The sequence below is a fragment of the Phalacrocorax carbo genome, chromosome 3 (assembly GCF_963921805.1).
Source record: "Phalacrocorax carbo chromosome 3, bPhaCar2.1, whole genome shotgun sequence".
Taxonomy (NCBI): Eukaryota; Metazoa; Chordata; class Aves; order Suliformes; family Phalacrocoracidae; genus Phalacrocorax; species Phalacrocorax carbo.
Genome location: NC_087515.1, coordinates 23,959,446 through 23,974,912, shown reverse-complemented (window position 1 = coordinate 23,974,912; position 15,467 = coordinate 23,959,446). Strand labels below are relative to the sequence as shown.

Below are 15,467 nucleotides of genomic sequence, written 5' to 3'. Positions count from 1 at the left end.
GCAAAGCATTAGGACAGAGAGATTAGGGTGTTCTTCCAAGCAGCCCTGGGTCAGCATGCCCATCTCTCTTGGCAGACAACAGAAAAGCCTCAAGTTTTAGAACTTGCTTCTCTCACAAACTGACAGGTTTCAAAGGTGAGGTATTCGCTTGTACCCTCATTCGAGGGCAATGCTAAGGATGAGTTTGGCTATTTATTGTTTGTGGTATCAGTTAATTCTTGTGAGTCAGTGCCATGCTCTATTTTGGTCTATTCAACCTTCAAATGTGGCGGTGCCCGAGAGCTGTGATTTCTGAGTAGGGAGCATGAAGTCCAAAGAGTTAACCCAAATAAATGCCACTTGGAGTTATATTAAGCTATTCATGCACTAGAGTGTAAGAAATTCCCATATGCCTTGAGTGGTTGATTATCAACCACAAATGAACTGTTATTCAAGAGCTGCTGCATGCTGCTAGAGCATGGCTGTCAATGTAAGTTGCAATCATGTGTTGCATTCAAGAGCATTAGTAAGTAATGCTTCGTCTTGTTATTTTGCAGTACTTAAATCCAGACTGGTGAGATTTTGTTTCATGCTGTGATAAGCAGAATCAAACTTCCTTTCCTGCTTAAGAAATAGGGATACACTGATGTCCACAGGTCTCAGTGCTAGCTAACAAGGATTAGGATCATCGCATGTGAAAGATTAAACAATCAGTCTCTCCTGGCTCCTCCCTGCATCGCAGTAAAACACTTTTTGAAACTACTGTGAAGTTGCTTCAGTAAAGACTGTTGTTCCTCCTCTGCCACACAGCCAGAAATTTCTTATGTGCTTTGCTAATTAGATCACCCACCAAAGAAGAGGCTGCTGGGATATCTCCTCATCTTCCGGCTCTCATGCCCTGGACTGTCTCACATGTATGACTTGGTGTCATCTCTTCAGACAAGAGACCCTGGTCAAAGCTTCTGGCTGACGTCCTCCTCCTCCATCCACTCCCATGCCTACCCTTTGGACTGCACCAGAACTGTTATCAAAGGCACTAGGCATCTCCCCCAGCCACAACTGAAAACCTGATCTTCACCTTTACTCACTCTCATTATCAACTGCCATCAAACATGTTTCTGTTCTTGTTGTCAGGCCAAGGGGTTAAGGAGCTGCTTTACAAAAGAGTCCTTGTTACTTGGGAATCTTTCCACTGAGCTGCCACATCCAGGAAGTAGCTTGCTTCTATACTTATGTGGCACAATGACCATAACTGGAAGTGAGTATATGACCCTGGACATTGTGATTGACTCTCTGACCAGCAGAAGATTCTTGGCTTATTTCCTTTTGAGCCTGAACTGGAGATAAATTCTTAAATCTCTTATGTAAAACCCTATTCTGCTTGCTCAAGCAGTTGTTAGCCACTATGAAGCATTAAGCAATAACATGGAGGGCTGCAGAGGAGGGACATTGCCACCTATTCTTAGGTGACGTAAGTCCAGTGGCTTAACACCACCTCATGTATTTCACAGGGCACTTCTGCTTCATCACCAACACATAGTTCTTGCTGTGTTTGTTCAAGAAGTCACCATCCCAGACCTGGTTTTATTCGGCTAGATCCATGCAAAGAGAGGCTCTGTATTCAGTACTAATACACTAGCGAGAGTTACAGCCCTGCCTCTTTGGAAGGATGCTCATGATTATAATATTCATTTATCATGCACCATCACCTCAGAAAAGGAAGACATGATGGCAGACATTTACATACCAGAAAATGAAGACCTTATCACTAGTAAATTATAATCTACTAATAGCAGCAATTTTAAAAAGAGATTGACAAATTAAAATTTAGTTTAAAAGAGGAAAAAAGTGACTAAAGGCTATTTTAAATCGGTAGAACCCTACAGAGCAACATGGGCGCAAAGTTCCTGTACATTGTCAGACAGGTGAAAAACTGCCAAACTTGTAACAAAACCCTCTGGAAGTACCACTCAGCACTGTCCACATCACCTCTCTATCAGAGGCTGCCATCCCTGCAGCAGACAGCAGAGAGTGCAGCATGATCTCGTGCTCCAGCCTAGGATGCCAGCCTTGGACTCTTTATAAAACAGCAGATACAGAGATCGTGAGGGAACCTACCGGCGTAGTGGTAATTTGCCAAAGGATGACACTTCAATCTCACTGGCTTTCTCAATAGCAGCTTCTCAAGAGCAACCTAAATGAAAAAGCACGGAAAAGCAGAATTAGCAAATGCAGTCAGCTACTGTATACAACTGCATTTTGAAGACTATTTGGTAGGAGGATATGAATTAATTTTCTTTTTTCTGTCATACAAAATCACATCAAATTATTCCAAGGCCCATTAACACTGTACCTCACAGAAGAGCACCTAATGTACACCTGTCCTGCCTTACTTCGCACAAATGTGGCTATTACTTAGCAACTTCCAGCTCTTCCCTCCCTTCTGCTTGCCACACACAAATATGCTTACGGTGTTCGATTTGATAGTGTTAATTAAGACTAATATTTAATGGTTGGTTTGATAGCATTAATATTTATAGCATGAAGTCTTTTAGAATATCTGTTTAGGTCAGGATCTGTCAGGAATGACAGCAAGTATAGTTAATCCTCCTTTGGATCAGGGGTATAGATGATTTGTGGATCCCTAAAATTTTTCCCGTGACAATGCACACCCCCCTGTATAGAACATTTCACATCCTGACAGTTAAGTTCAGTCACCTGTCTCAGACACAGCTAACAAAGCCTAAGGAAACTGGGACACAAGCTAAAAACCACTGTATTAGACAATCCTGTGAAATTCATTCCAGTCCTGTGTTCTGTTGCATTTTGTTTTAAATTGGCTTTCCAGGAACTGGTGCAGGGCTTGCCTTTCCCTAACACTGGGCAAAATGGATGTTTTGCCCTAGTTAATAACATTCCCAACACTAAACTAATGCAAATATTTGAAATGCATTATTTATATGAGAACTGTGTGCAATTACCTCACAGTTCTGAACAAATAAGCAGATGTGATTGCTGCTACAAAAAAAGAGTTTTTATAAGGGCTAGGAGAGGACTAAGCTCTCTGTGACCAAATAGAAAGCTTGTGAAATATCAGGGCTGGAGCAAGCACTGGGAGACATTCAAAGCCCCAAGGCTATAAACTAAGTAATCTTATCTATATGAAATATACAGTAAGCCTTCAGAGAGGGACTGCTTTGAAATTTAAATTTATTACAGAATGAAAGGGAAAAGTCATTCCCCAAAAATGTTACAGGATGTTTAAAGCATCGCTGCTAATCAATCAGAAATCTCTTTTTTATATAACCATATCTAAATCCATTTAATAAAGCATGCTAATTTATCTGCAGAAGAGGATCATATCTCCCCTTTCAGCTTCTTATCTTACCATAATATCTCCTTTCGCCTCAAAGAGAGAGTGCAAAGCATATTCTGAGTTAGTTCCTCCACCAGGTAACACACTGGAACAGCTCATATTTAAAAGGTCTTCCACTGTCAGAAACAAGTCAACATTTTACTGCTAGTACAGTAGCCTGTCAGTCAAACATCCAGAGCCAAGGATTCTGTAATGCCACTCAAAGACAACGTAGTTCAGGGCAAGAGCTTTCATACTCTCTCTTCCCAGCACCTCCCCTCCTCATTTTGGGATCACTCACTGAGGAGGGGATGTGATGGGATTTGCAGGGTACGTCCTTGGGGTGGGACAGGCTACCGCAGAGAGGCAGAGGTCTGGCTGTGAGGCAGTGGCTTGCACAGGCCAGTGGTGTTGCTGCTGTGCCAAGAAGGCTCCAGCCAGGGTAGAGAAACAGAAATGAATCATGCTGGAAGCAGGAACAAACTCTGCTCAGGACTGGTAGAAGCCACTGAGCCCATCACATTTCCTCTCAGTTATGGTCACAGGACAGGCCCACGAGCCATCAGCTCTCTCTCATCTGTGATCTCTGCCCTTACTGGGCAGTTCAGTACCCAAAAAAACACCTCCCAGCAATGATCTTTCCCACCCTTGTCTGCCACGAAACAGTTCATCCAGACTTTGCTTTCAGTACCACAATATAATGCTGTTATTCTGATTCTGTAACATGCAGTTCGGGTCTCTTGCTCTGCGTTCTCAGTAATTAATAACTCCCTTGAACATTCTGTACAGTATACACATGACGAATCAATGTGAATTTCAACAGGCACAGGGTGATGTACAAACTTCTAAAATGGGAAATCATTGTACCTCTTTGTTGGAAGACTTTGTTTTCCAGTTCTGGCCATGGTTTCCAAACCAAAGTAGCCTTGTGCACATCTTTCTCCATTAGCAATCTGTCCTGCAGCTCAGGAATATCAGCCTGGAACCTGGACCCAATATTGATTCGTCTGTAAAGACAAATAAATAAATAAGTATTCACCTACACAATATGCAGAGAAAACAGAAGTCACAGTAGCATTCACTTTTTTCCAACAAAACTTTTATGACACTGGAGTGGCAGGAAGTCGTGTCAGATTGCTTTACGCAATGCTTTACTCTCAGTGGGATAAGTACTATGAGTATTAGAGAGAACTTATCTCTTGGGGGAACCTAAAATTTCAATACACAATTTAAACCATACTGAGATATCATACTTGGGGTAACCCAAGCTAGCCTAATATGCATGCTGACTAGCAAAGAGGCTAGATGCCTGAAACAATAACTTTCTGTTCCATAGGGATGAGCACTCTTCAGCAGAGAGCAGAAAGAGTCATTACTGCTGAGGGACAATCCTATCTGCAGACTGCCCTGAGGAATCTACCAGGTAACACCCTCCAAAGCTCCACAGGTAATATATATATGAGTAATGCAGGATTGGCATACATTCTCCTCACAGCCCTCTTCCCAGCCATCACTAACCCCTTTTTCACCTTCAGTGGCTCCCACTGGGTCTCTTCTAGCATTTTTTGAGCCATGACATCTGTGTCTCCCACAGCCATGTTGCTCCCAGTGTCCTCAGCCACCATCCAGAGCAACCTTAAACGCATCCAGCCCAACATGATTTCAGGCAATTGAACACTACCTGCCCAGTTCAAAACACTTCAGACCACATGCTCTAGGCAGGACCAGTCCATAAAAGCAGTGTCAAAAACAATATTGTTTTTCTTACGGTTCAATGGTCTGTTCTCCAGGCCCTGGCGTCACAGGAATGACACTTCCATCAATACTATCTGAAACAGAGATTGGGTTTGAGTTTAAAAGGGTGTTTTGGTAACAACTGTATTGCTGCTCATGCTCCACCTCACAGGCTGCATTGCCACCTCCCTATTAACACCAACATTACTCCAGTCGATTAAGCAAAAACTACCCTTTATCAATATTTAGACAGAAACAGCCTAAATTGTTAGAGGTAGCAGAAACATCCTAACCTGCAGAGGTTTTTACTGCCCTGATCACGTGAATAGACACCTTTTCTTGTGAAGCACTGAACAACAAATACTGAAAATGAACCCCATGTCTCAAACCAGGTCTTTTCCCTCCACTTCAGAAGGCCCAGATATAGCAAGAGGCATGGTGGACCTTTCTTGAGGCAGACCACACTGAAAGATCACAGCCTTACTCACTTTATGCTTTAAACCACCTCTGCAACATCCAAGGCAAAACCCTGATAAAGATGGACTTTTCCTGTGAAGTAGCAGGACCAGGCATGCATGTGAGCACACATGAAAATCATCAATGTGGTAACACCAGAAGAGAGAACAGTGGTATTTACTAGGTACCACCATGTTATAAATGTAACACTTACTGGACCGACACAGGAGAACCCGTGGAGTAGGTGTCAGTGGAGTAAGTGGCAGCTGAGTATGCGAGGTGCTATGAGATGATGTAATAACGCTGCTGAAGAGACCAGACCCTTGCCGAACTGGACTAAGCATCGGTGGCGGAGTGTAGGGGGGGAGCTCATGCGTCCGGTCTAGCAGATGATCTCCAAGAACACGGGGAGAGCGAAGCTGACTCTGGTACAGAGTGGCACCGGAGTGGGACATGCTGAAGTTGAAGGAAGGAGGAGGTATGAAGAGAGGTTCAGGCCTGTGCCGATACTTCTTCTTGTCCTGCAATGGTTTGAAGTTTTCTTCCAATTTTACAGCACTTTGATGAGGTTTTTTGCTAATTTCCTAAATGAAAACACACAAAACTTTAGTATTTAGGCATGCTTAAATGTGGTTTGCACACAGTTCCCTACAGCTTAGGGCAACAGCCACAGAAAAGCTGTTACCACCAGGCAGTTGTTCAGGTACCACCATAATAAGCCTGGTCAGTACAGTATCTGGTGCTACACAGAAACCTCAGGGGAGTGAGAAAAACCAGGATAGATTACCCTCACCTCCCTCAGCAAGCCCTCTGGGTCAAGGCAGGGCTGAGCCACAGGCACAGCCATAGGGAGGCTGCTGCCAGCTTTTGAAGGTGCAGAGAACAGCTGTCCCAGGCTGTGAGTCTCCCACACTCTTCTTCAGCTCCAGCCAAACACCCTGGTCACTTCTACTTGCACCAAACACACACGCGCGCGCTGTTGGGAGTTACTTCATTTCCAAGTCACAGTTTATTAGAAACTTCATATGAGATGTTTTCCAATGCATTTATCTTGTTTGACTAGGAAGGACACATGAGCTCAGTGAAATTACTGCAGTACTCAGCAGCAGGAAAGGAAGAAAAAAATGTAATAAATTCAAATTCTTTGCCTCTTATCACTACATTCCCATCAGCTTGAGTACAGTCCAGCTGCAACAAATCCTGAACTTAACTCTCTCCTCTTTCCTTGGAGGAAAAAGCATAGTAGATGACCATTTGGTAAATTCACACACTGTAGCATGCCTAGAATTCCAGAATTTGAATGTTAAAAATCATTTAACAATAAATCCCTGAAGTCCACAGAAGCAGAAGGCACAGAATTTGTGCAAACCTGGAATCTGGATTTCTGGGGAGTGGGGGTAAGGTGGGATGAAACAGGCTCTCAGGTTGTGCTTTAAGAACACACAGAAGCTGGGAGATAAGCACAGTGTTAAATATACTGCTTTCAGGTGTTCAGGTTGTAGATCATCTTTAGGATAAACTTGGAAAGTGAGAGAAAATTTTTGACAGATAGGGTTACTCCAGAATGTCTGCATCATCTGGTAAATTCTACTACTACATGAAGTAAATTACTACAATGTATGTTTAGACAACATACATCTTTACACCACGGGTGGTTCTTGAGAATCACATTCACTCAATAAAAACCATGTTAAAGGAGCATTACCACCATCACCCTTTATCCGTCATGTTAATATGTTCCAGCTTGTGGAAATGTTTTTGATTACAAAGGTCCTGTCCTCTCTGTTAGATCATGGCTGTATCCTCTCCAACAGCTGTTGACATTTTTTTCTCTCCAAAAGAATTAAGTTTTGGAAGAGTTTGCCTTTTTCAGGAAAAAATGCAGCTTTACAGAGAATTCTGTTGATAATGGACATTCAGAAGAGTGAAAAGATGAGGGTTACCTGTAACCACAGGCACAGTCCATAACGATGGTGAACATTTAGCGTTCAAAAAGGAGAAAGGGGAAAAAACCCTGAACTCAAGGAAAAAACCCAAACAAACCAAAACCTAAAAAAAACCAACCCAGAAGGGTGGATCCTAGTCTTTGATTAAGGGCTCATTTTGTTCTGCTCTTTAAATGTGAAAGAGCTGGTATTTCATTCTCACTAGTGTAAAGCAAACTAACCATCCAAGACAACATCTTAGAAGCCTTATACACCTCCATCTCCCATGCAGCTTCACCTACAGTATTCCTTAAGCCTCCATGTGGTTATGCTAACATTACTTTCAAAAATGATTACATTTTATAGTCAAGGATATTGTGATGTCCATGGGCTCTCAACGAAGAATCACCCCAACACTTCTCTGAAGCTCCAGGAACTGATTCCCATCATCCAAGACTGAATGCATCCTTGTGGGCCCTGCTGCTGCACTTTAATAAATCCACTCTGGGTAGATCTTGATGGACCTCACTTGACTGCTAGATTCAGCTCACCATCCTGTAGCCTTGCTGAATATTAAGTTTCCTTTTGCTGTTTGATTTTAGTGATTCCATGAGCTTTGTGGGAGCTTTTCTGGACAGTTCAAAGCACAGTATAAATAAATGCAACACAGCTCCAGTTCTTTGGTATTAAAAAAAAAAGTCTCCAATGGCACAATCTCTTTATAGAAGAAGAGGGAACTGTAGATCTTTGATCTTTGAATGTTTCCAATGCTACTGCTTATACAAAAGATAGGACCCAGAGAGGAAGCTGCACGGGTTTAGTTTGCTTGGGCAATAACAAAGACTGCAAGCATAATTTTGAGTGAATGAATGTGCATTTAGCCAAACACTGGCAGATTTAATCACAGTCACTTTACATACGCTGCAGAAATACACAAGCCCAAGCCACCTACTCTGATGTCTCTGGAGAAGATCTCCCACTCAGAGCTCAAGGATTCAGAAAAGACTGTCCCTTTTCTCTGCAGAAACTAGAAATAGAAAAGAAAAATTGTACTGCTGAGTTACAAACTAAGTATTGAGAGATGCTGGCTTCCACAGTAAAGTGAAAGTTTACATGTAAAACCTCCGTCTGAAAGGAAAAGTGTAAAAGATTTTGTATATATTTAAAATTACTGTGGATGTCTGACTGAAGGGCCGGGATGTGGGTGATAAATATACGAACGCTATAAGGAGTCACCCATGATGGTATACGCTGTCCCCTCGTTTGGCCACCAGCCTCATAAGGAGAAGGGGCGGGGGGAATTCACAGGAGTATTTCTCTGCATTATACAGATAACACTATACAGTACTTATCCTCCCCAGTAATCTCTTATCATGGCGTAGTCTGCAAGCATGGATTCGAAGGAACAAGTAGAATCTACTCCTACACTGGAACATGAAATAAATACTGCTTGCTCCAGGACTCTTTCAGGAAAACAATAAAGAGCATTTCTCAGATCTCGTTCAAGTATTCATCAATTCCCTGTTCTGCATGACAATTTCAGTTTTATGAGCAAAATGAAAGCACTAAGCATAGCTGTTTTTCCTGTATCAGAATTCCCAGTGATTAACCCTTAGATCTGATGCATGCAGAGGGAAAGGGAAAAATGACTTCATTGCACAACTCTGAGTCGGCAAGCTTCATGTTGGCTTAGAGCACACACTTCAAGCACTGCACAGTGCCTGCCTATCTTTGGCTGAAATGAGAAGCACATATATCTGACTTTAAAAAACAGGAAGAAATAAAACTGCTGAATTTAAGCAATAACATAGAAACAAAGCAGCCTGAAAAGGAAAAAACAGAAACAGTAGAGAGATACTAAATCCCTTTGTTCTAGTGGGATAAAAGAATATCACATTCCAATTTCAAATGATTTATTTTCAGCTGAGGTCTTGACTCCCCAGCAAAGGGAAAATTAATATTTTCACATGACTGAGGAAGAAAAGCTATGATGCTACAGGCCTTTTTTGTTTATTAGGCATCATTAAGATTCCAGAAAACATTCTAAACTACAGACATTTCAAAAAGCAGCGGCACTATAAGCAAAGGGATTTAACAAGCACAGCACAGTTAGTGGCAAGAAACGCAGCACTCACAGAGGATGAGCAGGGGTTGGCCACTTTTGGACTGCACGGTGGAGAGTAAGTCATCTTCACGAGAACAGGCATCTCATCATCTGACACAGAGTTGGCAGGCTTGTCTTTGACTGTGGCAGTGCTGGCAGAGGGCTGCGTGCTGGGCTCGGGTGACAGAAGCTTTACAGGGACAGACACTGGCATGACGATGGGCACGAGGCTATCCACCTCTTTAGGTAGCGGCTGCTGTGGTGGTTTCTCTCCTTCATCCTGTACAGACAATTAAAGGCTTTCAGCCCGAGTGAGGGAGGGCTACTTGTGGATCGATACACTACGCAATGTATGCACCGTGGCTGAAAAGAAGTGGCCAGGGTTACAAAGCACACAACAGCGTTGCTTCTTGGACTCTTCATTTGCCTTGAACGAAGTTGGCAGATTACTTATGACTCCTACATAGGATTCAGACTCGGTGATAAATAACCACATTAAGCATCTTTACAAGATATCTTGCAGGAGGGGAGACAAACACGTGCTTTTTATCACTAGAAAGACAGAAATCTCCACCACCCACCTAAAAACAAAGACACAGATGGTGTAACTCTGGTAGCTCTTTGCCTTCCTGTGGTATTCCCCATTAGGACAGAATTTCTAAAGTATCAGACCAAAGAAAGACTGACTGATGGGGCAAATTATTTTTATGCAGAACAATTCAAACCCACATTTTTGGTTTGACATTTGTTGATACCTATAGAAGTAAAACACTGGGGAAAAAGCTGTCAAAGATTCAACAATCCTGCTCCTTCGATTAAAGCCTGGGAAGGCTTCCAGTAAACATCCCTTAGTCATCCAAGTAGTCCAAATGAAAGTAAGGAAGACTTGATGTTCCTGATATTTCTAATATAATAAACAAACATGAGGGTAAGAAAAATTTAGATGCTCCTGACATGACTTTGTAGGGGGCTTTTGTAACATGCAGCTAGAGAGGGACAAACGCTATTCTGTCCTCCACCACTGCCTCTGTCTTTGAAGCACGACTTCTGACCTACAAACTAGAAGAATTATGTGCACTTCTACTTACACAGGGTATGACATAACAAAACAGCGCTGAGAAGAACAAGTTTTGACAGCAAAGCAAAGCATGGCAAAGCAAGCAAACGTCAACACAGAGAGGAGAGATCCAAATACTGAAGCAAAACAAACTGCTACCTGTTTGAAGTTAGGAGATGCTCTTACTCCTCCGTGTGACCTCATGTGACCATTCAGAGCAGGCAAGCTCTTGAACTCCTTCAAGCATATTGAACACATTAGCTTGTTCTTCGCATCAGCTCTCTCAGGAATTGTTTCTCTGTTCTGGCCACTATTTTTATTTTCATTTTTTTTAGCATGGAACAGAAGAAAAGACATTAGTTTGGCATGTTCCCTTTGTGGCAGAGGATGCTGTTTAGTCAAGGAAGTCCATAAAATTTTACAGCTAGATGGTTATGAAGCCACGACTAAGCATGGAGTGAGTGCTGTGGAATACATGGGCAACAACCTAGATCAGCTGCTCCCAAAATGGGGAGGAGTTTTGAGTAGGACTTGCTCATCAAAATATGGTCTGCAGTATGGAAAAGTCTGAGAACCCACGAGATCTATCATGACAGACCTACATTTCCCCTCTCATGACAGCAGTTATCAAGTACTTGGACACAATGCCCCTACTTATGGTAGGACAACTGTGCTGGAGGACACCTCAGCCCTTCTGAGGTGAGACCTTAAGAAAAACAGAAGATCCCTGCTGCCAGAGATACAAATCCAAACCACATATCGCGCCTTCTCTTACAAATGCAACACTGAGAGCAAACTGCTTCCCTCCTTTTGCTGCTTCCTCCGTTCCTTTTTTTTTTTTTCCCCCCTTTCTTTTTTTGAAAGACAAAACATTTATTTCATTTTATTGCTGGCGGGGAGGGTGGAAAACACACAAACTTAAATTCACAAAGCACAAAACTAAAGATGTTTCTAGAAGAGCAACAACTATTACCTACCCAGAGCACACTCCCCTCCCTCTAAACTGCAGCAGCCCTTTGTATTTCTCACATTTAAATTTAAAAGAAAAAAAAATAAATCTTTTAGAAATACCTTTGTTCTGGGGACAGCGGCTGCAGTCTGCCGTCTGACAGTTGCACCTGCTATCAAAGGAGGAGAAGGGAAAAGAGTGGGAAAAGAAGAGAAAGGAGTTTTTCAGGAAATACTAATGCATAAATGGGGATACTCACAGCATTGTTTGCATTTTGCATATGATTCTACTGATATTACAAGCCTCTGAGTTGAGAGCCTTATACGTCTCTACCAAATCGGTGCCTCTGTGAGCATGGCTAGTGCAAGTTTTCTTACACTCACCTCCTGTTTGAAGCCTTTGCTCTGACCCAGGGGTGTTACTTTTGGAAACAGGGAGTTGACTAACTCTTCCTGAACAATCAAACCCTCAGGCGTTGAAAAATTAGCAAGACCACTTTGTTGCAACTGGGTTCCTCCTCCCCAGAAACAAAGGCAGAACTTTTCAAAGCCTCTCGTGAGGGAAGCAGCAGCAGCCCGGCAGCAGCAGTAGCTCTGTGCTGCCACCGGCCTGGCCCAAAGCCAACCCAGTGATGTAGACAGAAGTCTGTTAACGCAGTTCCCCGAAACATCCCAGCGACGCCCACCGCTCACATCCTAACCTTCTGGCTCTCCTGCAACCATTTTATTTCCACACCTTGCTACTCTCCTGCAAAACAAGTTTGGCTGAAGACAGATCTAAAATATTACCTACCTGAGGCCATGCAGCGCTGGGAGAGTCTTGCTGAGAGCTTTTGTTGTTCAGATGAACTCCCGAGGGTGGCAAAAGTGTTCGATGAGGGACAGCATTACCTACAGAATTTATCTCCTGCCGTGCAGGATCCTCCGTAGTCTCTGGTGGAGTGAGGCCAACGTGGGAATTCAGAGACGGCGCTCTGCTCTCACTCAGGTATTGCTTCTGCTGATCTTGCTGCTGCTGCTGCTGCAGTAAACTCTGTGGGTACAAGTGCCTGTACTGTTCGTGTGGATCTTGGTAGCAATACTGAGGTACTGCTCCCAGCTGGATAAGCTGCACAGGATGACTTGGATCCTGAGGGTACTGGTGTGGTTCATGCATAGTCTTTGGATCGGGTTCCCTGTGATATGGAGGAAGTGGTAATTGCATCTGTTGCTGCTGTTGCTGTAACTGCTGCATGACAGGTTGCGTTTGGTAATACTGAGCTATTTGCATTGGACACTGCCGCTGCTGCTGCTGCCGAGTTGGCTGTTGCTGCTGCTGCTGGATCTCCTGTATCGAGAGCCGCTGATGTCCCTGCTGCGGCTGAGCGTAGTATTGAGTCTGCTGCAAGTGTTGCATCTGTTGCGGTAAGAGCTGCGGGGACTGCATTTGTTGAACATGCGCCTGTCCTTGCTGAAACGCAGAATGCATCTGCATTTGCGACAAATGCTGCTGGTAGTCATAGTACAACTGTTGGTGCTGCATGACTTGCATTTGTTGCTTTTGCTGTGTGCTTGCAAAATTCTGGTGTGTTTGCTGTGGCACTGGTTGATATCTCTGTACACTGGAAGTTACAGGCTGTTGCTCAACCACTGGCTTCTGGGACAGCAGCTGCCTGAGTGCACTGTCACCAGAATTATCCACCATCGAAGACTCGCTGTGCAAAACCTGAGCCATGTTATTGACTTGAATTCTCAGATTTTGGTTAGCAAATACTTGTGTAAAGGAGTCCAATTTATGCAGGACACCACTGGTAATTTTTTGCGATCGATTTTCACTGGGTTGAGAGTAAGAATATTGGTATCCGTCGTGGGACTCCCCCTGCCCGAGGGGGCTCCACATTGCGCTTTGATTACTCAAGTTGTTCCTCACTGGGACATGGTTTCCTGAGCCAGAATGTGTCCAACCGGTTTGTCTAGATGTATCGATTGTCCCAAGACTTTTTGTACCTACAGGCAAAGCTATACTGTCTCTTGAATCTTGGGGAAACTGGGGGGAGAGAGGGGACACCTGGGGAGCATCCATAACAGATGTCCCATAGCTGTGATTTAGAGATGGAAGGGAGTTCATTTGGTGTTGTTGGTAGTACAAGTTCTCATTGCTGTTGGCAGTATGGTTAGTTTTATACAATTGCTGGTCCCCCATTTTTGGTCACTTCTATTCCAAACTTACAGGCACGCGAACCATTGAAATCTCTATGAACCCTGAGATAGCTGAGTGAGGGGAAGGGAGGAGAGGGGAAAAGAAGCTGGAATTACTTATAATTCAGCATGTCCATGTGCATCACAAGGACTAAGATTTCCTCCAGTCTGTCAGTAATTCCAATCTCAGACTCGACGTTGCTTCACATCTTCAATAAATGGACCACAGCACAAATCCTACACAGATCGATAGGTTCAGTGTGCCAGGCACCTGTGGAGTAAGAGAAAGACAAGGTAAGTGCTGGCTTTCTGCATAAACGGTTATTGATATTGCCTCAAAGGAAACTGTAAAATCTCCTAGTTTGAAAAACATAATCAGATGCAAAATTGTAGCAGCTGGGATATTCCAGAGCAGTTAGATTACTTCATCTCATCCCATTATCCTGCCTCTTCTCTAGTGCTCTGATAAAATCATTTTGCCAAACCAATAAAGGCTTATTCTTCAAAGCTGTTTTTTCCCCTAAAGCGTATGAATATTCAAGCAGTTTTAGCTAGCCACATACTGCTCTCTCATGACTACTTTTAGCCGGACAGTTGACTGTCAAGCCAAGTCATCTTCCTGGTGTTATAGCCTTCTTGTCAGAAACAACATGCCCATTTTATAACACAAAATCAAGTACTGCGGACACCAGAGGTACCTAAACAAAAGCCTGAAAAGGTGGGCAAAAGAAAACCATAGCTTTGAACAAAGCTGACTGTACTTAGGTATCAACATCTAAAAGGGGACACAGAAAAGTTAATTGCAATCTGGGATTTGCACTGAGCCTTCCACGGCTTCTCATGACTTCCAGGTATCTACAGGAGGTGTCCACTGGTAGTATGAAAGCAGAGCATCACCGAAGAATAAGATGTTACACTAATGCTCATTGCTGTGACAAGGAGAAAACGAAAACCACACAACCCCCGCCCAACCCCAAATCACAGGCATAGCTACCCAACTGCATCTGTGCACATAGATTTGTTTGCTACATCTGTGTGGAATCTGATTAACGCTAAGACTAAACCTGTTCATGGAAATATTTGCTGATCACTTACCTTACATTGGGAGCGCTCAACTCCATCTTCTGTTCTACCCTCTCACCCTTCCCTCTTTGCTTTGCATTATTTTAACAGACTGATTTATACTGAATGCAACCTTTTATCATTTTTACTGTATAAACTGTAATTCAAAGTAACACTTTACAGATGTCTGTACTGTTTTTGATGAATAAAACAAAATACATAGACGCATTATTGGGTTGTTTCACTATTCCACAGTATGAAGCAATCACTGTGTCAACAATCACACACATGCACAGAGGTACAACATGCCTGTGCAGACATAAATACATTTAAACATAGAAGTTGATTCTGAACTTTAACAAGAGCACAAAAGTATTAGTCCCCAACCTTAACTCTGCCTCCTTCACATTTGCCTTTCTAAATGTAATGCTTTCCACCAAAGATTCCTGAATACTGATGTCCTTACCTTTTTGAACTTAGGAGAATCCTTGATCTAGATGGATAAATGTGAAGTCACTGACGGAGAAAATTTTAACCATTGACAGACGCATATTAACAAGGTCTGTGCTAGCAACAGCAAATAAGGGTAATACATAGCTGCAGGCAAAACACCAAACCAAAAAAACCCCCTTTTCCGTTCTAGCATAATATATGACAGAAAACCATGGC

At 43.0% G+C, this 15,467-nt stretch overlaps 1 protein-coding gene across 4 annotated transcripts in view; it reads right to left on the bottom strand.

The window, feature by feature from the left end:
* Positions 1–15,467, bottom strand: part of TRERF1 (transcriptional regulating factor 1) — a 105,562-nt gene that overhangs the window by 10,888 nt on the left and 79,207 nt on the right. For 3 of the 4 annotated variants that reach the window (XM_064446147.1, XM_064446148.1, XM_064446146.1), the window contains 9 exons: positions 12,352–14,007; positions 11,682–11,731; positions 10,770–10,920; positions 9,585–9,833; positions 5,739–6,108; positions 5,103–5,163; positions 4,202–4,341; positions 3,368–3,471; positions 2,098–2,173 (listed from right to left, as the gene is read on the bottom strand). In XM_064446147.1, the coding sequence (XP_064302217.1) occupies positions 2,098–2,173; positions 3,368–3,471; positions 4,202–4,341; positions 5,103–5,163; positions 5,739–6,108; positions 9,585–9,833; positions 10,770–10,920; positions 11,682–11,731; positions 12,352–13,740 (2,590 nt within the window). In that variant the 5' untranslated portion in view covers positions 13,741–14,007. The remainder of the gene's footprint in view (positions 1–2,097; positions 2,174–3,367; positions 3,472–4,201; positions 4,342–5,102; positions 5,164–5,738; positions 6,109–9,584; positions 9,834–10,769; positions 10,921–11,681; positions 11,732–12,351; positions 14,008–15,467) is intronic. The other variant, XM_064446149.1, reaches the window with a different exon arrangement.